This window comes from Hemitrygon akajei, chromosome 26, assembly GCF_048418815.1.
Source record: "Hemitrygon akajei chromosome 26, sHemAka1.3, whole genome shotgun sequence".
Taxonomy (NCBI): domain Eukaryota; kingdom Metazoa; phylum Chordata; class Chondrichthyes; order Myliobatiformes; family Dasyatidae; genus Hemitrygon; species Hemitrygon akajei.
In genome coordinates, this window is record NC_133149.1 from 31,307,361 (window position 1) to 31,331,704 (window position 24,344).

The 24,344-nt window shown below is 40.6% G+C and overlaps 1 protein-coding gene and 1 pseudogene across 3 annotated transcripts in view; one reads left to right on the top strand and one right to left on the bottom strand.

Moving 5' to 3' along the window:
• LOC140716828 (uncharacterized) overlaps window positions 1–24,344 on the top strand; it is a 394,334-nt gene that overhangs the window by 334,712 nt on the left and 35,278 nt on the right. For 2 of the 3 annotated variants that reach the window (XM_073029773.1, XM_073029775.1), the window contains exons 145-146: window positions 314–432; window positions 6,023–6,159. In XM_073029773.1, the coding sequence (XP_072885874.1) occupies window positions 314–432; window positions 6,023–6,159 (256 nt within the window). Of the gene's footprint in view, window positions 1–313; window positions 433–6,022; window positions 6,160–10,674; window positions 10,716–12,351; window positions 12,490–13,165; window positions 13,705–24,344 lie in introns of those variants that run through there. The other variant, XM_073029774.1, reaches the window with a different exon arrangement.
• LOC140716829 (potassium-transporting ATPase alpha chain 2-like) overlaps window positions 1–24,344 on the bottom strand; it is a 62,922-nt pseudogene that overhangs the window by 5,934 nt on the left and 32,644 nt on the right.

Consider the following 24,344-nt stretch of genomic DNA (forward strand, 5'->3'; position numbering starts at 1 on the left):
TTAATATGTTGTAATTGAATTTCTTGGCTACTGTTTGGCTGTGAATGACCAGCACCAGTTGTGAAGTGCTTAGGTGTGATTTCTGAGCACTATTTGGTTGAAGTTGAGATCATTGTCATCTGCATAAGTACATTTATGCACAGGTGAAATGAAAAACTTACTTGCAGCAACATCACAGGAATATAACATCATATATGCAGCATTCACAAGAAAAACATAAATATAAATTATGCATAATTATTACAAGAACAAACAATTAGAAGAAGAAAGATCAAATTTGGGTTTGAACTGCAGTGCTATTTCTGCTTTACAGGACTCCAAAAACGAGGAGAAAAATAAACTAGTTCCATCCACTCAATCAATCTTTGAAGACCTTATTCATATCAAAGTACCACCTGAAACGAAGTTTATGGAGAAAATTCTAAATGAAAGGTATGCCTCTTCTAACAGTATGCATTGACTAATTTTCATATGCAATTGTCATATAGTTCCAAAGGCCAGTAGAAACTGAGCACAATGATTATGATGGTTAAGAATTGCTAAGAAGAAATAGCTGCAGGATATCGAGTCAGAGAGAGATTCATGCAGCACAGAAACAGTCCTTCAGCCCAATTGGTCCATGCCAACCAAGTTACTCATATAAGCTAGTCAGATACACCTGTGTTTGACTTGTATCCTCTAAAATGCACCTATCTATGTACATGTCTCATATCCCCTAACAGGGGTGTCAAACTCATTTTAGGTCACTGGCCGGATTGAGCAAAATGCAGCTTCATGCGGGCCGGATCAGTCGGACGCGTGCGAACGCAGCTTTTGTTGCCTCCGTTTTTTCAGCCTGCTCTCATGTGTCTCAGTCTCTGCTATAACTACAAAGTGTTTCACTTTACAAATTCTGTTTCTTATGAAGAAGACTGCCGAATAAACACTAAAAACCCTGAAAACCTGGTACCTGAATAAACTCAGCATTAGCCATATCATACGCCATAGGCGCTTCGATTACTGGGGCCAGCTTTAATAGTAATTAGATATTATCTCGTGAGCCAAAGATAATTCCACCGCGGGCCGGATTTGGCCCGCGGGCCTTGAGTTTGACATATATGCTCTAAAACATACCTATCCATGTACATGTCCAACTACCTTTTAAATGTTGTTAATTTACCTGTTTCAACCATTCCCTCTGACAGCTCATTCCATAAACTGACCACCCTCTGGGTGAAAATGTTGCCTCTCGGGTTCCTATTAAATATCCCTTCCCCCCCCCCATCTTAAAGCTATACCCTCCATTTCTTTTCTTTTTTTTTATAATGCAGCATTTTTATTTTTTATTTTTTTTAAAACTTTTTTTATTGTTTTCAAATAGTTACAAAATAAAAGTGTATGAGAAAAAAAAAATGTTACCCAGCCCCCCTCCCCTTAACCCCTCCCCCCTGACATCCCTAAAAAAAAAAGAAAGAGAAAAAAAAAGGAATGCCTGGATATTGGAAGATCCCCACACGCTCCACGGAGTTCGTAATAACTTTGGTGTATGCATTTATTTCTTTCCCCAAGTAACCAATTATTTCATCTTCGGAGCACCTTTTCTTGATACTCCAATCCTGAGGAAAATAGACTGTGGATATTGACCACCTATGCTTCTAACTTGATACACTTCTTTAAGATCACCCCTCATTCTCAATGCTCCAGTGAAAAAAGTCCCAATTTGCTCAACCCACCTCCATAAATCAGTCCTTTGAGTCATGGTTACATCCTCAAATCTCTTCTGCATTCTTTTCTGCTTAACGGTATCTTTCTTATTGCAGGGTGATTCACAGCTGAATAGAACATTCTGACTGTGGTCTCATCAACATCCTATACAATTGCAATGTAACTTCCAAACTTCTCTACTCAGTGTAGGAATAGACTTCGGGCCTGCTCCATTCAATGAGATCTTGGCTGGTCTTGCCTCTCACCCAATTTCCTGTCACAATTCCTAATTATCCAAAGATTGGTGATTTCTGCCTTTAATATCCTCAGTAGCTGAGTATCCATAGCTCCTTGAAATGGAGAACTCCAGATTTCAGTACCTTCTGTATGAAGAATTTCTTGGCGCTAAATGATCAAACCCAAATCCAGAGAGTTAATTTAATTTGAGTCCATATCCCCTAACTTTAAACTTCCTGACAGTTGCAACTGTCTTGCCATATTATCCCATCAATACTACTTCTAAACATATTAGGGTATAGGCCCATTTGTTCTTTATACAATGTACAGTGTATGTCATCCTAGACACCAGTCTTGTAGGTCTATACTGCACAGACTCCAAGCCACCATACTTTCCTTGGTTATTAAGACAAAAACTGCATAGATTTGTGCATAAAGAGCCTCACCAAAGCCATGTAAACTCAGGACTAGATAGATAGATAGATAGATACTTTATTCATCCCCATGGGGAAATTCCAACTTTTTTCCAATGTCCCATACACTTGTTGTAGCAAAACTAATTACTAACTACTCCTGCTTACTTGGTTTAGAAGTTCAACCTGTATCTAGACAAACATATAGTTGGATATGCAGTTGTTCTAACTGAGATGCTAGAGGGTTTCAACCACTTGTTATTGATAGTGAATCAATTTTTATCTGCTCTCTTTCAAGTTACTGCAAAAATGCACAAGGAAACGTACCTAATGCCATCCTCTAATCAATAGAGGTGTGGGTTGGGTATTGAGGGAGGCAGCTGTTATGTCTTGCTCCCATTCCCTCTTTTCTGACAACATATAGTTTGCCTCCACAGATGGTGCTTTGGTATTGCTCCCTGTTGTTAAAGTCCTCTCTGAATTATTTTAAAATCTCTGATAGAGACAATTAAAACATATTTAGAATTTTAAAAACTAATGACACCTTGAAGTACTAGGAACTAACTAAGATGAAGCAAGATAAATTAACTACCAACCTACACATACATTTGCTCTCTGAGGCAGAGACCTTTTTTGTTCTTATGCCAGGCCTCCTAGGCATTAAAGTGAGCACTAGAATGCAAAGTGCTGTCAGTACTCAGCAAAACGGTGTGTCAGCGGGACTGACATCCAACCTCCAGCTCATTTTTGACTTCCAGGTTTCAGCATGTACTGTATGTAAATCAGAGACCAGGTAAAGAGCAAGCAGAAGAAAGCTTAATTGTTCTTTATGGAACTGCTGTCTGTAGGTAAATATAAACCAGCTCAAAATAAGATTCCAGCAGGTAATTCTTCTGACACTTGATTTCCCAGGAGCAAATAATTCCTGTCTTCAGTTCTTCTACTTAATGTGTTAGCCTGGTGGCTGTTGGTGAGATTTGCAGTGCAGTGTACAAAATAAGGGGAGGATTGTACCTATCCAGGAGTCTCTTAAAAGGCCCTATTGTATCCTTCTGATCCTCCACACTGCCAAGAGTCTTACCATTAATACTATATTCTGCCATTGTATTTGACCTAACAAAATGAACCATCTCACACTTATCTGGGTTGAACTCCATCTGTCACTTCTCAACCCAGGTTTGCATCCTATCGATGTCCCGCTGTAACCTCTGACATCCCTCCACACTATCCACAACACCCCCAACCTTAGTGTCATCAGCAAATGTACGAACTCATCCCTCCACTTCCTCATCCAGGTTATTTAAAAACATCATGAAGAGAAGGGGTACCAGAACAGATCCCTGAGGCACTCCACTGGTGACAAGACCTCCATGCAGAATATGACCTGTCTACAACCACTCTTTGCCTTCAGTGTGCAAGCCAGTTCTGAAACCACAAAGCAATGTCCCCTTTGATCCCATGCCTCCTTACTCTCAGGATTCTCTCCATCAACTTACCAACTACTGAAGTAAGACTCACTGGTCTATAATTTCCTGGGCTATCCCTACTCCCGTCCTTGAATAAGGGAACAACATCTGCAACCCTCCAATCCTCCGGAACCTCTCCTGTCCCCATTGATGATGCAAAGATCATCGCCAGAGGCTCAGCAATCTCCTCCCTCACCTCCTACAGTAGCCTGGGGCATATCTCACCTGGTCCCAGTGACTTATCCCACTTAATTTTCAGAAGGCATTTGATAAGGTCCCACATAGAAGATTGGTGGGTAAAATCAAAGCTCAGGGCATCGGGGGGAAGACATTGACATGGATAGAAAACTGGTTGGCAGATAGAAAGCAAAGGGTAGCGGTGAATGGGTGTTTCTCGGAATGGCAGGTGGTGACTAGTGGGGTGCCACAGGGCTCGGTATTGGGACCACAGCTGTTTACAATTTACGTCAACGATTTAGATGAAGGCATTGAGAATAACATCAGCAAATTTGCTGATGATACTCAGCTGGGTGGCAGTGTGACATGTGATGAGGATGTTAGGAGAATTCAGGGTGACTTGGATGGGCTGGGTGAGTGGGCAGATACTTGGCAGATGACGTTTAATGTGAATAAGTGTGAGGTTATCCACTTTGGGAGTAAGAACAGGAAGGCAGATTATTATCTGAACGGTGTAGAGTTAGGTAAGGGAGAAATACAAAGAGATCTAGGAGTCCTTGTTCATCAGTCACTGAAGGTGAATGAGCAAGTGCAGCAGGCAGTGAAGAAGGCTAATGGAATGTTGGCCTTTATTACAAAGGGAATTGAGTACAAGAGCAAGGAAATCCTCTTGCATTTGTACAGAGCCCTGGTGAGACCACACCTGGAGTATTGTGTACAGTTTTGGTCTCCAGGGTTAAGGAAGGAAATCCTGGCTGTAGAGGAAGTGCAGCGTAGATTCATGAGGTTAATTCCTGGGATGTCTGGACTGTCTTACGCAGAGAGGTTAGAGAGACTGGGCTTGTACACGTTGGAATTAAGGAGATTGAAAGGGGATCTGATTGAAACATATAAGATTATTAAGGGATAGAGGCAGGAAATATGTTCCAGATGCTGGGAGAGTCCAGTACCAGAGGGCATGGTTTGAGAATAAGGGGTAGGTCATTTAGGACAGAGTTAAGGAAAAACTTCTTCTCCCAGAGAGTTGTGGGGGTCTGGAATGCACTGCCTCAGAAGGTAGTGGAGGCCAATTCTCTGGATGCTTTCAAGAAGGAGCTAGATAGGTATCTTATGGATAGGGAAATCAAGGGATATGGGGACAAGGCAGGAACCGGGTATTGATAGTAGATGATCAGCCATGATCTCAAAATGGCGGTGCAGGCTCAAAGGGCCGAATGGTCTACTTCTGCACTTATTGTCTATTAATGCTTTCCAAAAGCTCCAGCACATCCTCTTGCTTATTGTCCATATGCTCAAGCTTTTCAATCCGCTGTGTTGTCCCTACAATCGCCAAGGTCCTTTTCCGTAGTGAATCGTGAAGCGAAGTATTCATTAAGTACCTCTGCTATCTCTTCCAGTTCCATCCACACTTTTCCACTGTCACACTCAATTGGTCCTATTCTTTCTCGTCTGTCCTTCATGTACTTGTAGAATGCCTAGATTTTCAACTGCCTTTGTACACCACAAATTCCTGTACCCTACCACCCTTTCCCTGTCTCGTTGGAGCGTACCTATGCAGAATGCCACGCAATTATCCCCTGAACATTTGCCACATTTCTGCCGTACATTTCCTTGAGAACATCTGTTCCCATGATGTATCGTGAAACAGCAACAAATGCTGGGAAGCCTTTGCCATAACAGTATAAAAGTAGGGTGAACTTGCCTTGCTTCCACTTTCTGCTTAATTTTCTTCTTTTACTCTTGCACTATATACATGACACCATCTTCAGTAGCAATGAAGCTGGAAATTCGACCTATTTCACTCCCTTATATTTTGTAAGGCCAAAGGACACAAGGGTGGGTTCAGCAATGGAAATCCAGCATCCTTAGATATGAGTTGTTGTTGTTGTTGCTTTATCCAATGAATTAATATAAATCCCAACATAAGAACTGTGGTCAAGCAAAAAAGTTTAAGTTTATAATACTATAATCTGTGAGATGGAAGTAACTTATGACTATAACTTGCTTTGTTATTTTTCACTTTTGACACAACTTTCTAATTTTCAGACTTAAGAAATACACAATCTTTAAATTGCATAATGTACTACAACAAATCCTGAAGTCCACAGATTCTTACAAAGGGTTCTCAGTCCAGAAAGCAAGACGAATGACTGATGTGACTTCAGGCGTCAGTACAGAAACAGGTAACCTTTGAGAACCCTGTTTAGATTTCTGTGGAGCGTTGTTAAGTAGCCCAGAAAGAGCATTATTTTACAGGCTGAAGTTTATGCTTTCAATTAACTTAGCTACTATACCCATGTAAATGTAAGATACAAGCTGAAATAGGTAAAGAACAATGTGGTTTTGTGAAAGGCAAAGGTACAAGAATGCATTATTGATGCTATCAGAACGAGCTATTCAAGCGCAAAAAGATTTGTTTGTTTTATCGACTACACGAAAGCATTTGATAAAGTGAAACACAATAAGTTATTTGAAATATTACAGGAAACTCTAGATCTAGATTCAAAAGACCTCCGCCTAATCAGAAATCTGTACTGGGAACAAACTGACACTGTAAGAATAAATGGAGAAATGAGTCAGTTTACAAAAATGAGGAGAGGCATTAGACAAGGGTGTGTTTTCTCCTCTGATTTGTTTAATGTGTACAGTGAAGCAATATTACAAAAAATTAGAGACCTCTTGGAAATCAAAGTTTGCGGTGAAAACATCAATAATTTCAGATATGCGGATGACATTGTTAATTGCAAGTACGGAGGAAGAACTACAAAACTTAATTGATATAGTTGTTGAATAAGGTGCAAAAATGGGTCTGTCTATCAATTGCAAAAAGACAGAATGTATGGTGATATCCACAAAGAAGGAGAATCCTATCTGCAGGCTGAGAATAAATGGGGATGACATAAAACAAGTACAGAACTTTTTCTACTTAGGAAGCTGGGTGACATCAGATGGCAGGTGCGACATGGACATCACAAGAAGAATAGGGATGGCAAAAGATACCTTTACGAGAATGAAGAGTATACTGACCAACACTAAACTAGGCATGACAACCCGCCTCAGAGTACTGAAATGTTACGTTCATCCATTTATGTTATATGGATCAGAATGCTGGACAGTATCTAGTAACATGAGGAAATGAATTGAAGCAGCAGAGATGTGGTTTTTGAGGAGGATGCAAAGAATATCATGGATGAAACGAATATCTAACGAGGATGTCATGAACAGAGCAAGCACAAAAAGAGAAATAATGTATGAGATCATGAAAAGGCAACGTAATTTCATTGGACATGTGATGAGGAAAGAGGAGTTAGAATGCACGGTAATTATGGGAAAGGTTGAAGGGAAGAAAGCAAGAGGAAGGCAAAGACAAATGATGATGGAGACAGCAGCCAGAGAACTGGAAATGAATACCAATGAACTGATCCACTTGACCTGAAACAGGAGTGTGTGGGCCACGGCAGTCAAAGCTCAAACTGGGCACGGCACCTGATGATGGTGATGACTATACCCATGAAAGAACAAAATGAAGGCAGAGATGCAAATATAAATTACATCTTTTAATGTCAACTCAAGGGTCTGGCCTTTTTAAAATAACGTGGTTGAAAAATTCTGCAAGGTTACATAATTCATTTTTCAATCTTGTGCATATTGGTATCTCAATCAAATATTAAATGTCAAAGTTTACGCATGTATTTTTGTATTTCCAGTGAATAATTTCTGCTAAAGCTATTAAAGTGAATAGAACATAACCATTACATTTAAATGAGGCTATTTTTTCCTCTCACCCTTAGTCAATGCCCTCTAGTTTTGGACTCTTCTAGCCTGGGGAGAAGTTCATTACCAACTACCTTATATGTGCCTCTCATAATTTTAACCATTTCTATATAGTCACCACTTATTCAACTACATTCCAAGAAATAAGAACCTGTCCTGCCCAACCTCTCCCTATAACTCATGGCTCTGGCAGCATCCTCGTAAATCTTCTCTTCATTCTTTCTTGCTTAACTGCATCCTTCCTATAACAGAGCAACCCAAATGGTCACAGTACTCCAAGTGCAGCCTCATCAACTACATCATAACTCCCCATTTCCAATACTTAGTGCCCTGACTGATGAAGGCCAACATGCTAAACTTTTTTTTCACCACCTGTGACACTACTTTCAAAGAATTATGAACTTGTACACCAGGGTCCATCTGCTCCATTACACCCTCTAGTTCCATAGTATTCATAGTACAAGTCCTGTGTTAGTTTGACTTTCCAAAATGCATTACCTCACACTTACCTGTATTGAAATCCATTTGTCATTCCCTCGTAGTCTAGGATAATCCTCCTCGCTATCAACAACACCTCCTAATTTTTATCATGTGTAAACTTACTGATCAAGCCTTGTGCACTGAAATCCAAATCAGTTATATAAATGTAACCCTCTCACTGGGACTCATTAGCTACCTCTGCTAACATCCACGTGACTCAGTGGTGAGAAGATGATCTTTCATAAACAATATATGTCTAGGGTCAGTATGATTTGGGGTTCAACTAAACCGGAAAGTTGGGATTTCAGCTTTATCAAACAGTTATTAAGAGAAAGAAAAGAAAAAAATAAATAAAAGGGCCCATTACAGTTAAGCCAGTCTAAATGTGCACACAAATGTTGGAGCTCGTCTCTTCCAAAAGCTGTGTATAACCGTTACTCATGGTGCTGAATTGTCATCACCAATCACTGGTAGAACTGCCCATCTTGGACTCCTTCATCTCACAAAGCGCCCCCTGCAATCGCATCACCCCATCGGATCAAATCCTACGGGTGTCTCTCCCGATCTTCTTATAACCGCATCTCCTGCCAAAAGACCACAAACCAGACTACTGTCCTTCAGAAAACTCTTCTCCACAGCTCTCTAGAACCTTCGCTCACATCCCACAATCCTGATCGGCTGACTCACATTCCTAAGTTGGACAATGTGGGTCCTTATCTTAGCTGAAGCCAAAGCACTCTTTCCAGCATGGCACACTGCTTTTAAAGAAAACTAATATAAACTATCTCACAGCATAGCAGTAGAAATTTTAACCAGGGCATTACACTAATAATGAATAATAAGGGTCCCAATACTAGCCCCCATTCCAAGAAACAACCTTCAAACCAGCTACACCATACCTGGAGTATTGCATACAGTTCTGGTCACCCCACTATAGGAGGGACGTTGAGGCTTTGGAGAGGGTGCAGGAGAGGTTTACCAGGATGCTGCCTGGTTTAGAGGGCATGTGTTATCAAGAGAGGCTGGACAAATTTGGGTTGTTTTCATTGGAGCAGCAGAGGCTGAGGGGAGATCTGAGAGTTTTATAAGGTTATGAGAGGCATAGATAGAGTAGACAGGGATTCCCAGGGTAGAAATGTCTAATACCAGAAGGTGAGAATGGGTAGGTTCAAAGGGGATGTGAGGAGTAAGTTTTTTTACTCAGAGTGGTGGATGCCTCGAATGTACTGCCTGGTATGGTGGTAAAAGGGATCCATTTTTGGGGATTTTTGATTTACCTTTTTTAGCTGGTTCAGCACAATATTGTGGGCCAAAGGGCCTGTATCTGTGCTGTCCTATTCTATGTTCTAACCACTTCCCTCCGCTTCCTATCTCCGAGCCAGTTTTGAATCCACCTAATTAGTTCTCCTTGGATTCCATGAGAGCTAACCTTTCAGACCAGCTTACCATATGGGACCTTGTCAAAGGCCTTGCTCAAGTGCTTCCACTACTCTGCCCTCCCCTCATCTAGCCTTTCTTCAGAAAAGCTCTCAAAGGTTTGTCAAGCACAACTTTCCACACATGAAGACATCATCCTAATCAGACTTTGTCTGTCCAAATGCTAGAGGATCCTGTCCTTCAAATTCCCTCCAGTAACTTCCCCATGACTGATGTCAGGCTGACTGGCCTGTTGTTCCATGGCTTGTCCTTGCTAACCTTCTTAAACAACAGAATGACATTAGGTCTAAGGGGACATTTTCCAGCCACCTTTTACTCTTAATTTAGCTATTAATATAGAAAGATCTCTTCAGGAATTAATCACATCTCTTTTTTATATTAATTAATGACTACACTAAGAGTTTCATAAAGTAAAATTTTACTTGATGAAAAAAGCTGGCGTTTAAATATATTTGCCTCATGAACTCACTAAGATACTTGTTATTTATTTGACAAACAATTAATAAAAGATGTTTTTGCTGGAGTGTAGAGGGCTGAGTTTTATGAAGTTATGAGGGGGATAGATAGTCTTTTTCCTAGGATATGGGAATCTAAAACTGGAAGACTTAAATTTGATGTGAGATGGGTAAGATTTAAAAGGGATCTTTTAAAGGTTTAGAGAGGGATGAGGGCCAAAAGCATTCAAGTTTAGCTTAGCCAGCATCTTAGCCTGCATGTACGAATTGGGGTGAAATGCCTGTGTAGCTCGTGTTTCTCTTCTGCGTGTTTATAATCACATAAGCTGACAGCTTCTGCCCAGATGTAGACAAAATCTTTGCAAGGTACAACGCCAAGTACTGTTGCAATATATACAAAGAGTTGGTCATGAGCTAATTATTAAAGTGGTACAAACCAACTTTGCATGCATAGTGTATATTGACATGACTGTGCTAAGAAAATGTTCCATTGCTATATAAAGAATAATACTAAACTCTGTCATTAATCTCATAAAATTGATCTCCTTTCAGTGGAATCTGACAACGAAGACCTCATGGAATCTAACACACAGGTACCCTTGCAGTAGAAATTGTAAACAATTGACAAATGAGGTTGCCTGCTAACAGCAAGCTAATAACAACAGTGTTTGTTTAACAGCAAAGAATTGTTTTGATGAGGCTTATATTAATATCATTTCCTCAAGCATTTCACTTTGTGCCAATATAATTAAATCCCTCTAAAATTACTGCAGTTAAAAGTTTGAATGTAGCAAGCTAGCAATGAATTCAGAAGACAGGCTGAACTGGTAGGGAGATGATCAAACTATGTTTTCAGTTGGTAAAAGAGTTGGCTTCTATTGCTGTTACATAAATTAGCATCATATGTCTTATTAATGAACAGGCAATTGGCTGACTGGCAGAAGGCAAAGAGTGGGAATGCCGGGGGCATTTTCTGATTGGCTGCCAGTGACTAGTGGTGTACCACAGGGGTCAGTGTGGGGTCGGCTATGTTCACGTTATATAATTAATGGTCTGGATGATGGAATTGATGGCTTTGTCGCCAAATTTGTGCACGATACAAAGATAGGTGGAGGGGCAAGCAGTGTTGAGGAAGCAGGGAGTCTGTAGAAGGACTTGGACAGATTAGGAGAATGGGCAAAGTACTGGCAGTTGGAATACAGTGTAGGGAAGTGTATATCAGGCACTTTGGTAGAAGGAATAAAGGGCATAGATTATTTTCTATATGAAAATAAATCAGCAATGATTGCATGGCAGAGCAGACTCTATTGGCTGAATGGCCTAATTCTGCTCCTATGTCTTATGGTCTTATTAATAGTGATTTTAAGTAATATTACAATGAAATGTATAAATACTTAGATTATAAAATTCCAAATAACCTTCATTTAAAATCAATATTACTTCCAAGCCCAAAGCAATGACGACAAAATAAAACTAAACAACACCATTCTTCTCCTGTCCCCTAGTCTCTCATCAGAATCGCTTTTCTCATTTTCTTTCTTTCACAAACCTTGGTGACTGATTTGTTTCATTAAATCAAGATTACCAGTTACATTGGCAGAGAATTCGACTGATTAACTCAGTCTTTTCAGAAATATGTGTCTCCTTTCTGAGATGACTGCCAAGGAATATTGAGTTCCACAGGAGGATTACAGTTGCCTATGAGGAAGCTAAGCAAAATATGATCTTAACCCAGTGAACTTTCTTGGAAAGGTGCCACCTTGGCAAGGTCCCAGACAGCTGTTGGCATCATTGGATTGTTTATCAGCATGATTCATCATCCTAGAGAAATGTGGAAATTAATTTCAAAGAAAATCACAATCAGGGTAAACCATTACCCTATTTATAGAACTGCAGGACAGGAAATCCAGTTCCTCTGTAGTAGTTTTTCTAATTTTCTGATTTTAACCACCCACTGAATATATTGAAAATGCAGTGGATTGGCAATCCATTGTATTCTCAATACATTCAGTGGGTGGTAAAAAAATCAGAAAATTAGAAGTGACTCATAGGATGGTTTAAAATAATGCATCACATAAAACTATAACTTACAAGGAGTGGGAAAAGCATCTGTTTACTTTGGATTCACTTCAGTTCTTTGCACTACAAAGCACAGTTTTGAGGAGCAAATTGTTCCATAATGACTAATGAGTCAAATTACTTGCTTAGACACCCACATTTTTGTTATAGATCAGTATTCTAAAATTGGAGAATGAGGTGGATAAAATGAACGAAGAATTTTCTCTGTGCACTACAAAGATCGCAGAGTACAATCGACAGATTGAATACTTAGAGAAGGAGCTAAGGATCCAGGATAATTTTATGCAGGTATGGACACAGACAGGCACAGCTTTTTTTTTCCCCTGTATCCATCTTTGTTGGAAATATTATGTTCATTTCTTGCTGTCCTTATGGAGTTCTTGAGTAGGTTAATTATGACCCACAATAGAATAGGAAGCTGTAAACTGTGTAAAACATGTAGAACAGCCTTTAATTTTAATTGCTTATGTGCAGTTTTGTTCTGAGTTAATGATGTCTACTTACTGAGACAAAGTTCGAAATCACAGTTACCAAATACATTATAACTTAATGCTTTTACAAAAATCCTGCTCATGTTTCATATCAATATAATATTCAATAAAATTATAACATTTTTTTCCCTGAGAGATCTCATCTCTTTCAATCAGTCACTGAGCAGAGCCTTTGTAATAGCTGAACATAATCCAGACATTTCAACAAGAGCAGTATAGAAAGGAAAAGGACATCAAATCAAAGAAGATATTGGTAATGGTGACCAAAAAGTAACATCAGTGTTTTAGGGGAGGGGATTGGATGAGGGAGAATCCCCAGAGATGTCAATGTATGGAGCTTTGTTCCACTAAAACCAAAGCAATCAATATGAGATGAAGAGAGTGTTTAAAAAGGAAATTAAACATTGTAAATAATATGATTAATATTCTCTAAAATGTATTTAATTCTTGCTGTGGCACAAACTCTGTTTCAGGAGCACGATGGCAGTTTGGAAATGCCACCAGATGATTTCAGTAATTTGTTGCGAAAGCTCGCACAAGCCCGACAAAAAGTGTCAATTCTGCATCTACAAAGACACTGTGTAATGAACAAGCTGTCAGAACTGGAGCCTAGATTAATAGACCTTTACACAACACTGGAAACCAACCCCTCCAGTACCTCAGCCATGAGAGCAAAACTATATTCAGAACATGATCGTAAAGTCAAGGAAGATGAATGTGTAAAGCATGTAGTGTAAAGCTGTAGTGGTCATTATTATTTTGTATATGGAAAAAATATATCTTCTGTACATCCCTCTATTTATGATTTGAAGATCCCCTAAACCATCTTCTGTCCAGTCAAACTAAATCATACACCTGGTGGCAACCTGTACATATTGATTAGGAGACACCAAGAGTTAGAGAGCAGGAATGTTTAAGTTTGTCATTAATTTTGAACGTCTAATGAACTTTAGTATCAGAATCAGGTTTATTATCACTGACATATGTCATGAAATTTGATGTTTTGTGTGAGCAATACAGTGCAAGACATATAAAGTGAAAGACACATAATTTACTATAAGTTACAAAAATAAATAAATAACGCAAAAGAAAACCCATGAGGTAGTTTTCATGAGTTCATGGACCGTTCAGAAATCAGGCCATTCAGGGCAAGGAAGAAGCTATTCTTAAAAGATTGAGTGTGAGTTTACATGCTCCTGTATCACCTCCCAAATGGTAGTAATGAGAAGAGGGCACGTCCCAAATTTTAAGGGTCCTTCATGATGTATTCCGTCCTCTAGAGGCACCGCCTCTTAAAGATGTCCTCGACGTGGATTTAAAATGCAACATGTACTTAGCCCTGCTGGCAAGTTCTATTAATTTACATTATTTCTTAGTTTTATGCTTACACCAACTTGCTTGGCTGTAATAGAGCCCTCAAAAGCACAAGAAACAATCAAAGGAATGTGCCCTTGTTAATGGAATGTGATAATGTCAACATAAGATCAACGTTAATTTAACAAGTCAAAATACAAGTTATTTCCATGATCCTGAAGCCTAGTGAGGAAGCCAATTTTGGAGGTAGCCTTGTTTGATTAGGAGTGTAATAATGAAAAGTTTAACCCCTTAATAACTTGATGTTGCTGTTTGCAATGACAAGAAGTTGTTCAATCATATTCCAAGTTGCTTTTATTTATAAATGTAAAGAGGCTTCTATTTCAAAGACCACTTTGAAATTTCCATATTGAAATCTTAATTTTTTTGTCAGAAATATTATTGAGTAACTAGTGTTTAATTTGCATCTTTGGAGATTATTGGTTTATAAAACCTATTTTTGTTGTGTTTGAACTCTTTACTCGCCTCTTGAAATTCAGATTTAAAGTTTAGGTTCCAATGATTGTATTTTTTCTCAGTAATTTGCTGATAATTTATTTTCAGATGAATGCTGCCTTAGGTAGTTGTCCATCTACAGCAGAAGAGGTAGCCTTGTAAATAAACCATGGGCCTCTGCTAGATTCACTCAAGCTTCCACACAGATGTTGCACATGAGGAGTGTGACAAGACAGTGCTCCTTTACTTTCTTTTTTTCTTTTTGAGAGGTGGGGGGGCGGGGTGGATTATAGAGCTTCAAGTCTCATCACTGTAGTGAATGAAGACCAATTCTGAACTATGTATCATTGAAGCTTCTATTCTTCTCCACCATCACATCTACAGAATGTTTCTTCTCACTATGCACAGTGTCTCTGTTTCAACTCTCTAATCTTTAAGGTTTATCAGCACTGGCTGTTACTCAGCCATGGTGACCTTACATTCTTGAGTTCTATCCCAAAATTGAAACACCTGACAAAACTCTCCCCAACTCCAAACTTACTACAAGCATTCCTTCAGTTTCCTCGCCTAACCATGATTTCTTTTTAGATGTTACGGATTTCTGGATCATTGGGATCTCTTCTGGGGAAGGTATAATCTATATAAAAAGGACAGACTATACCTGAACCTGAAAGGGAGAAATATCCTTGTGGGCAGGTTTGTTAGAGCTGTTGGGAAGGGTTTAAGCCTATTTGGCAGGGGGACGGGAACCAGAGTGATAGCACTGAGGATGGGCAGTTGGTATACAAGTTGATACAGTGTGTAGTGAGACTGTGAGAACAGACAGGCAGATGACAGGGCAAAATTGCAGTCAGTGGGATGAGTTGAAGTGTAACACAGGAAAAATCAAAAAGGGTGATGAATACAAGATTGAAGGTGTTATATCTGAATGCATGCAGAATACAGAATAAGGTAGATGATCTTGTAGCACAGTTAGAGATTGGCATCAACTGAGTCATGCCTGAAAGAAGATCATAGTTTGGAGCTTAACATCCAAGGATAGAGTATACATTGTATAGAAAGGACAGGCAGGTAGACAAAGTGGGTGGAGTGGATCAATTGGTTAAAAAAAAATGAAATCAAATCCTTAGAAAGAGTTGACATAGGATCGGAAGATGTAGAATCCTTCTGGGTAGAGTTAAGAAACTGCAAACACAAAAAGACCCTGATGGGAGTTATATATAGGCCTTCAAACAGTAGCCATGATGTGAGATATAAATTATAATGGGAAATAGAAGAGGCATGTAAAAAGGGCAATGTTATGGGATTTCCATATGCAGGTTGGTACTGGATCCCAAGAGGGGGAATTTGTTAGAATGTTTGAGATGCCTTTGTAGAGCAGCTTGAGGTTGAGTCAATTTGGGAAAAGGCAATTCTGGACTGGGTTTGACTTGTCTCACTTAGAATTTTTTCAATGATTTTAAGTTCCCTGGCCCCCACCGCCTTATTTTCACCATGGATGTCCAGTCCCTATATACCTCCATCCCCCACCAGGCTTTCTGCTTCTTTTTGGATTCCAGACCTAACCAGTTCCCCTCTACCACCACTCTCCTCCATCTAGCAGAATTAGTTCTTACTCTCAATAATTTCTCCTTTGGCTCCTCCCACTTCCTCCAAACCAAAGGTGCAGCCATGGGTACCCGCATGGGTCCCAGCTATGCCTTCCTTTTTGTTGGCTTTGTGGAACAGTCCATGTTCCAAGCCTATACAGGTATCCATCCCCCACTTTTCCTTCACTACATCAACTGCATTGGCACTGCCTCCTGCACACATGCTGAGCTCGTTGACTTCATTAACTTTGCCTCCAACTTTTACCCTGCCCTCAAATTTACCTGGTCCATTTCTGACACCTTCCTCCCCTTTCTTGATCTTTCTGTCTCCATCTCTGGAGACGCCTTATTTACTGATATCTACTATAAACCCACTGACTCTCACAGCTACCTGGACTATTCCTCTTCCCACCCTGTCTCTTGCAAAAAGGCTATCCCCTTCTCACAATTCCTCCGTCTCCGCCGCATCTGCTCTCAGGATGAGGCTTTTCATTCCAGGACAAAGGAGATGTCTTCCTTTTTTAAACAAAGGGGCTTCCCTTCCTCCACGATCAACTCTGCTCTCAAATGCATCTCTCCCATTTCCCGCCCATCTGCCCTCACCCCATCCGCCCACCAACCCACTTGGGATAGGGTTCCCCTTGTCCTCACCTACCACCCCACCAGCCTCCGGATCCAACGTATAATTCTCCGTAACTTCCGCCACCTCCAACAGGATCCCACTACCAAACACATTTTTCCCTCCCCCCCCCCCCCCCTTTCTGCTTTCCACAGGGATCGCTCCCTACGCGACTCCCTAATCCACTCGTCCCCCCCCATCCCTTCCCACCGATCTCCCTCCTGGCACTTATCCTTGTAAGCGGAACAAGTGCTACACCTGCCCTTACACTTCCTCCCTCACCACTATTCAGGGCCCCAGACAGTCCTTTCAGGTGAGGCGACACTTCACCTGTGAGTCGGCTGGTGTGATATATTGCGTCCAGTGCTCCCGGTGCGGCCTTTTATATATTGATGAGACCCGACGCAGACTAGGAGACCATTTCGCTGAACACCTACGCTCTGTCCGCCAGAGAAAGCAGGATCTCCCAGTGGCCACACATTTTAATTCCGTGTCCCATTCCCATTCTGATATGTCTATCCATGGCCTCCTCTACTGTCAAGATGAAGCCACACTCAGGTTGGAGGAACAACACCTTATATTCCATCTGGGTAGCCTCCAACCTGATGGCATGAACATTGACTTCTCTAACTTCCCCTTCTTACCCCATCCCTGATTTATTTATTTTCCCCCTCCCCCTTTTTTTCTCTCTGCCCATCACTCTGCCTGTGCTCCCCTCCCCCTTTCTTTCTCCCTAAACCTCCTGTCCCATGATCCTTTCCCTTCTCTAGCTCTGTATCCCTTTTGCCAATCACTTTTCCGGCTCTCAGCTTCACCCCACCCCTTCTGGTCTTCTATCATTTTGGATTTCCCCCTCCCCCTCCTACTTTCAAATCTCTTACTATCTTTTCTTTCAGTTAGTCCTGACGAAGGGTCTCGGCCCGAAACGTCGACAGTGCTTCTCCCTATAGATTCTGCCTGGCCTGCTGTGTTCCACCAGCATTTTGTGTGTGTTGCTTGAATTTCCAGCGTCTGCAAATTTCCTCGTGTCTGGAATGGGTGTTGCGTAATGCACCAGATTTGATTAGAGAGCTCCAGGTAAAGGAACCTTTAGTAGACAGTGATCATTCTATAATAGAATTCACCCTGCAATTTGAGTGGGAGAAGCTAAAGTCAGATGTATCAGTATTACAGTGGAGCAAATGTAACTGCAGAGGCATGAGAGAGTTGCTGGTCAATGTTGATTGGTTGGGGACTCCAGCAAGGATGATGGTAGAACAGCAATGGCTAGAGTTTCTGAGGCATTTCAGAAGGTGCAGGATAGAAACACCCCAAAGGTGAAGAAGTATTCTAAAGGGAGGATGAAGCAACCATGGCTGACAAGGGAAGTCAAAGACAGCATAAAAGGGAAAAAGGGGACATATAGCAAAAATTAGTGGGAAGTTAGAGGATTGGGAAGCTTTTCTAAGCCAAAAGAAGGCAACTAAAAAAAAGCCATGAGGAGAGAAAAAATAAAATATGAAGGTAAACTAGCCAATAATAAAAGGACACCAAAAGTTTTGTAGATATATAAAGAAGAAAAGGGAGCTGAGAATGCTGGAAAATTACCATGGAGAGGTAAGTTATTGGGGACAAAGAAATGGCAGATGAACTTAATAAGTATTTTGCATCAGTCTTCACTGTGGAAGACACTTGCAGTATGCTAGATATTTTGAGAATGTTGCGGGAGGACAGAAGTGAGTGCTGTGAGTACTAAGGAGAAGGTGCTTGGGAAGCTGAGAGGTCTGATGGTAGGTAAGTCACCTGGACCAGATGGACTACACCCCAGGGTTCTGAAAGAGGTAGCTGAAGATACTGTGGAGGCATTAGCAATGATCTTTGAAGAATCACTACATTCTGGAATGTTCTGGAGAACCAGACAATTGCAAAAGTTAATCCACTCTTTAAGAAGGGAGAGAGGCAGAAGAAAGGAAACTATAGGCCATTTATCCTGACCTCAGTGGTTGGGAAGATGTTGGAGTCCATTTTTAAGGATGGGGCTTTGCTGTACTTTGTGGCACATGATATTATAGGCTACAGTCAGTATGGATTTGTTGAGAAATCCTGCCTGAAAATCTGTTGGAATTCTTTGAGGAAATAACAGGCAGGATAGACAAAAAAAAGAGTCAATTGATGTTGTTTAGTTGGATTTTCAGAAGGTCTTTTACAAAGTACTGCACATAGGGCTGCTTAACAAGATAAGAGCCCATGGTATTATAGGAAAGATACTAGCATGGACAGAAGATTGGCTGACTGGCAGGAAGTAAATAATGGGAATAAAGGGGGCCTTTCTTGTTCTTTTTGCCAGTGACTAGTGGTGTTCCACAGAGGTTGGTATTGTGACTGCTTCTTTTCACATTATATGTCACTGATTTGGATAACTTTGTGGCCAAGTTTGCAGCCGATACAAGATGGAGGAGCAGTTAGTGTTGAGGAACCAGAAGGAATTAGACAGTTTGGGAGAATGGGCAAAGAAGTGGCAGCTAGAATATGATGTCGGGAAGTATATTGTCATGTACTTTGGTAGAAGAAACAAAGGTGCAGTCTATTTTCTAAACTAGTAGAAAATTCAAAAATCAGAGGTGCAAAAGTGTTTGGGAGTCCTTGTGCGGTATCCCCTAAAGGTTAACTTGCAGATTGAGTCAGTGGGAAGGAAGGCAAATGCAATGTCAGCTGTAATTTTGAGAGGATTAGAATATAAAAGCAAGGATGTAAGGCTGAGGCTTTATAAGGCATTGGTCAGACCACACTTAAAGTATTGTGCGCAGCTTTGGGCTGCTTATCAAAGAAAAGATGTGCTGGCATTGGAGAGAGCCCAGAGAAGTTCATAAGAATGATTCCAGGATTTAAAGGGTTACCATATTAGGAGTGTTTGATGGTTCTGGACCTGTACACACTGGAGTCTAGAAGAATGAGAGGGGTTCTCGGTGAAACCTATCAAATATCGAAATGCCTAGATAGAGTGGATATGGAGAGGATATTTCCAATGGGGGGTGAGTCTAGGTCTAGAGGGCGCACCCTCACAATAGAGGGACATCCATTTAGAACGGAGATGAGGAGGAATTTCTTCAGCCAGAGGGTGGTGAATCTCTGGAATTCGTTGTCACAGACAGCTGTGTAGGTCACGTCATTAAGTATATTTAAAGCGGAGGTTGGGAGGTTCTTGATTACTCGGTCAAAGGTTACGATGAGAAGGCATGAGAATGGGTTTGAAAGGGATAATAAATCAGTGGTGGCTAGACTCACTGGGCCAAATGGCCTAATTCTGCTCCTATATCTTATAGAAACATAGAAAACCTACAGCACAATACAGTCCCTTCGGCCCACAAAGCTGTGCCGAACATGTCCTTACCTTAGAAATTACTTAGGGTTACCCATAGCCCTCTATTTTTCTGAGCTCCATGTACCTGTCCAGGAGTCTCTTAAACGATCCTATTGCATCCGCCTCCATCACCAGCAGCCCATTCCACACACTCACCACTCTCTGTGTAAAAAAAACTTACCCCTGACATCTCCTCTGTACCTACTTCCAAGCACCTTAAGACTGTGCCCTGGGAAAAAGCCTCTGTCTATCCGCATGATCTTATGATTGACACTGGTTACTGTTGTCCTGCCGTACAGTTATTTCTGATGGTCTCTGAGAACAGAAGGTAGTGAGTGGATTTTGAAACATGAACTTGGTAAAATAATCATGTTTTGATGTGATTGTTCTGTTCCAAATCTGTTAATATGCCCCACTGTTGTGCTTAAACTGAGACATTGGATACTAATATGTTTGTCAAAAATTTGGATTCTGCTTAAAACCTTTTTCAAATTTGTCTTTCTTTCCTGTTGTAGCATTATAGTTATGATAATATTCATTGAAAAACATGGTAAATTGTATTGAAGTGCTGATAATCTGCTTTATAAATTAAAATATCTCAGCTGCTACAATATTAATCTCAGTGTCTATATATTTTTTGAAGTAATACCATTGAATTCTACAATATTCAGTGAACCCAAGATGCATGAATAGTATCAATTAGCAGACTTGTCAAAGCAGTAATTTGGAAAGTCTGCTTCTGTGAGTATGATTCCGTTTATTTCTCATTTCGGCGTAGAATGTTGACAGGAACAATACTGTTCTGTTCCTGTAAAAAGTGGACTGTCTGCTACTTACAGGTGTATCTATCTGTGATTATACATGGTATCCCAGATGCTGCAACAGCAAGGCAACAATTCACTAATTATTTACTGGGAAAAGGATATTGATTTTGGGGTTTTTTTCTGCTCCTTCTGATATAAACTTACTGTATGAACCCACATTAGCTATTGATGCACAACAGATGTATGATATCCTTTATTCCCTGTAGATTATGTCTTGCTTTCCCCAGCTATGAGTAAATAACCTTGTGGGCAGCCTTGGGACAGACGAAGGCTACGGGAGTAAACCCAGACAGAAAATCAAGAGTGGAGCCCCTCAGGCAGCTGGACGTCACTGAGTTCCTTCCGGCAGCTCCTGCAGCCAAGGTGGTGTCAAATGTATTGCTTCATAAGCTTTCCTTTCGACTACATCAGTAAGGCCAAAAGGGGATTTGGACAATTGGGTACTCCAAGATCTCCATTCCTTACGCCAGGCTTGTGTCCTGGAGAGGTCACTCCAGCGCTGCTCTCCATTGTCCCTTGAGACAGATGGATGCCACCATCATCATCATGTCTTGCTTTAATATCTTGCTTACTAGGTTCCAGCAACACGGTATTCCCTGATTCCTACACAGATAAGTCAATCTAAGTAATCTGTTTGAGTCCTGGACTATGATTTGAAGAGATAGCTCTTCTGAGTTAGTAGTACTGCAAGGAAAAATGATTGGGTATTAAGTCACGTTTATTCAATATGTGAAATAAATTCAAGTTCTGAAGATCCACGGAACAGAACAGAATGTTTTTTTCTTTCTGGTAAAACGGCTTTCAATAAAATAAAACCTGGCAACTTCTGAATACAGTATTGACAAGTTAAAGCCAACTCTGCAATGACCTTTTTTACTTATCTTAACTGTATGCTTTGTGAAATTAATGCTTTGAACTGCTCTTTGTTAATAAATAATGGAATACTATATTTAACCTTACTTACTCAATGAGCACAGTTTGCTTCTACTGAATCATTTAATTATGTTCAGAACACACAGCAACATGTTCAGTCTTGCTCTGACGTTCGAAGCTGCACGAATACCACAGTTATCGTCAGATGCCCCAACTTTTACCTGGCAAATTTTCAAGATCTTGTTAGAATTTTTCTGTGGTGATTACAAGGTATCATGTTTATCACAGTGTTGTTCGGAGGTAAGTGCAAGAACCTTTTAAACAGTCAAAATAATGCCTCTTTCCCTGACAGTGTTTTCATTTTAAACACAGAATACCGTGGCTCTATGTGGTAATAGTTAATAATAATACTGTAGATCTGCCAAGTAGAGTAAAATGTCTCAGCTAACTACGTCTAACTGTATTCTAAAATGCAGGCTGAGCAAGCAACAGCACAGGAAGGTGTACAATAATGGGGTTGTAATGCAATTGTCTGCACATTTATTCACATCAGTAACATCTAAATCATAGTTTGGATTATGTATCTATGCCATTATTGTGCTTCATTAATTTTTAATCTTAGATGCTATCTGTTGGTCATTAATGTTACCAATTAAAAGTAAAAAAAAGACTTTTTCTTCTGATAATTAAACTGCAAACTGCATGCAGCCTTTCAATGCAAATTTCAATGTAGTGTTCATTTGGCTCCAGGACACCTGTGAACATGTGGCTTCCCAGCAGGAAGGCACAAAAGTTCTACAAATTACTAAAAAAGAAAGGATTAAAAGGAGCACTAGGTACTCCCTTCCCCATTTTTGCCTACCTCTTTGGGTACGTTGGGTTATTTAATTTAAACTGTGTACCACCTCCTTCATTTTTCCCAATACTGACAGGGATTCCCATAGTGCCAGAGACTTACATGGGGCAGAATTTGTTAGATGCATCCAGCAAATTACAATTAGTATTGGCCAGGAGCTGGGGATGTATATTGGGAACAACCATTATTGAGCAAGGTAATATCTGACATGTAGGCATTGTTTAAAGGTCAGCTGATCAAAATTCAGCACCAGCATGTTCCTGTGAAGAAGAAAGACAAGGATGGCATGGTTTGGGAATCCTGCATGATGGCTAAGGCCAAATGTAATTGTAAAGATAGCATATTTAAGGAGATGGAAACTGAAAATGAACAGAGTCTTTGAGAAATCTTAAGGAAGTAAGAGGGCAAAAAAGGGGCCATGTAGAATTAAAGAGAATGCTGAGGCAGTTTCTACATACATTTGAAAACAAGCAGGTAAGAATGGGGGGGGGGGGTGGATTTATGCCTGAAGCCAGGGGAGGTGGGCGAGGAATGGCATGTCCTTAACAAGAGCATTCACCAAAACCCCAAAACACCAGCAGCCATTCCTATCCTTGTGGCAGCTAAATCTCTGTAATGGCCACAACATCATAGTTCCATGTACTGATTCATGCACTAAGTTCATCACACTTGTTTCTGATACTTTTAGCATTAAAAAGAGACACATTTCAACCCATCCAACTGATTGCAGTTATGCCCTATCCGCTACTTATCCTTCCTCACAATCTCTCTACAGGCTGCATCTATCTTTACACTGACTGCCTCATCCTCAGCCCTGTCATTCTGTTTCCCATCCCCCTGCCAAACTAGTTTAATCCCTCCCCAACAGCTCTAGCAAACCTGCCCGCAAGATATTGATCCTCTAGAGTTCAGGTGTAACCCATCCACTTTGTAAAGGCCATACCTTTCCCCGAAGAGATCCCAATGATCTGCACATCTGAAACCTTGCCCCCTACACCAATTCTTCAGCCACACATTCATCTGCCAAATTATTCTATTTGAACCCTAACAGGTGCGTGGTACAACCCAGAGGTTACTATAATTACTACCCATGAGGTCCTGTTTTTCAGTTTCCTATCTAGTTCCTTATATTCTGTCTTCAGAAGCTCATTTCTTTTCCTGTGTCTTTGGTACCAATATGTACCATGGCTTCTGGCTGGTCACACCCCCTCCCAAGAACATTGTGGACTCCATCTGAGTTGTCTCTGACTCTGGCACCTGGGAGGCAACATACTATATGGGAGTCTCTTTCATATCCTCAAAATCTCCTGTCTGTTCTTCTCATTATTGAATCCCCTATCACTTCTGCTCTCTTACTCTTCCTTTCTGAGCCATGGAGCCAGACTCAGTGCCAGAGACTTGGTCACTGCAGCTTTCCTCAGGTAAATTGACCCCCAAAGTATTCAAAGCATTATGCTTGTTATTTAGGGGAATGGACACAGGTGTACTTGGCCTATTCCCTTTACCTCTCCTGACAGTTGCTCAATTATCTGCCACCTACAACTTGGGTGTGATTTCCTATCTTGCCTATCACCTCCTTATTCTCCCAAATAAACCATAGGCAATGCAGCTCCTGTTCCCTATCACAGCTGTAAAATTTGCAAGTGAATATGAACAAGAGCTAGTGGTTTGAACCCCCACTGTTTTTAGTATATTTTCTATGCCAAATGCTAATTTTTTGAATCTTTGCTCAAGTTGATATC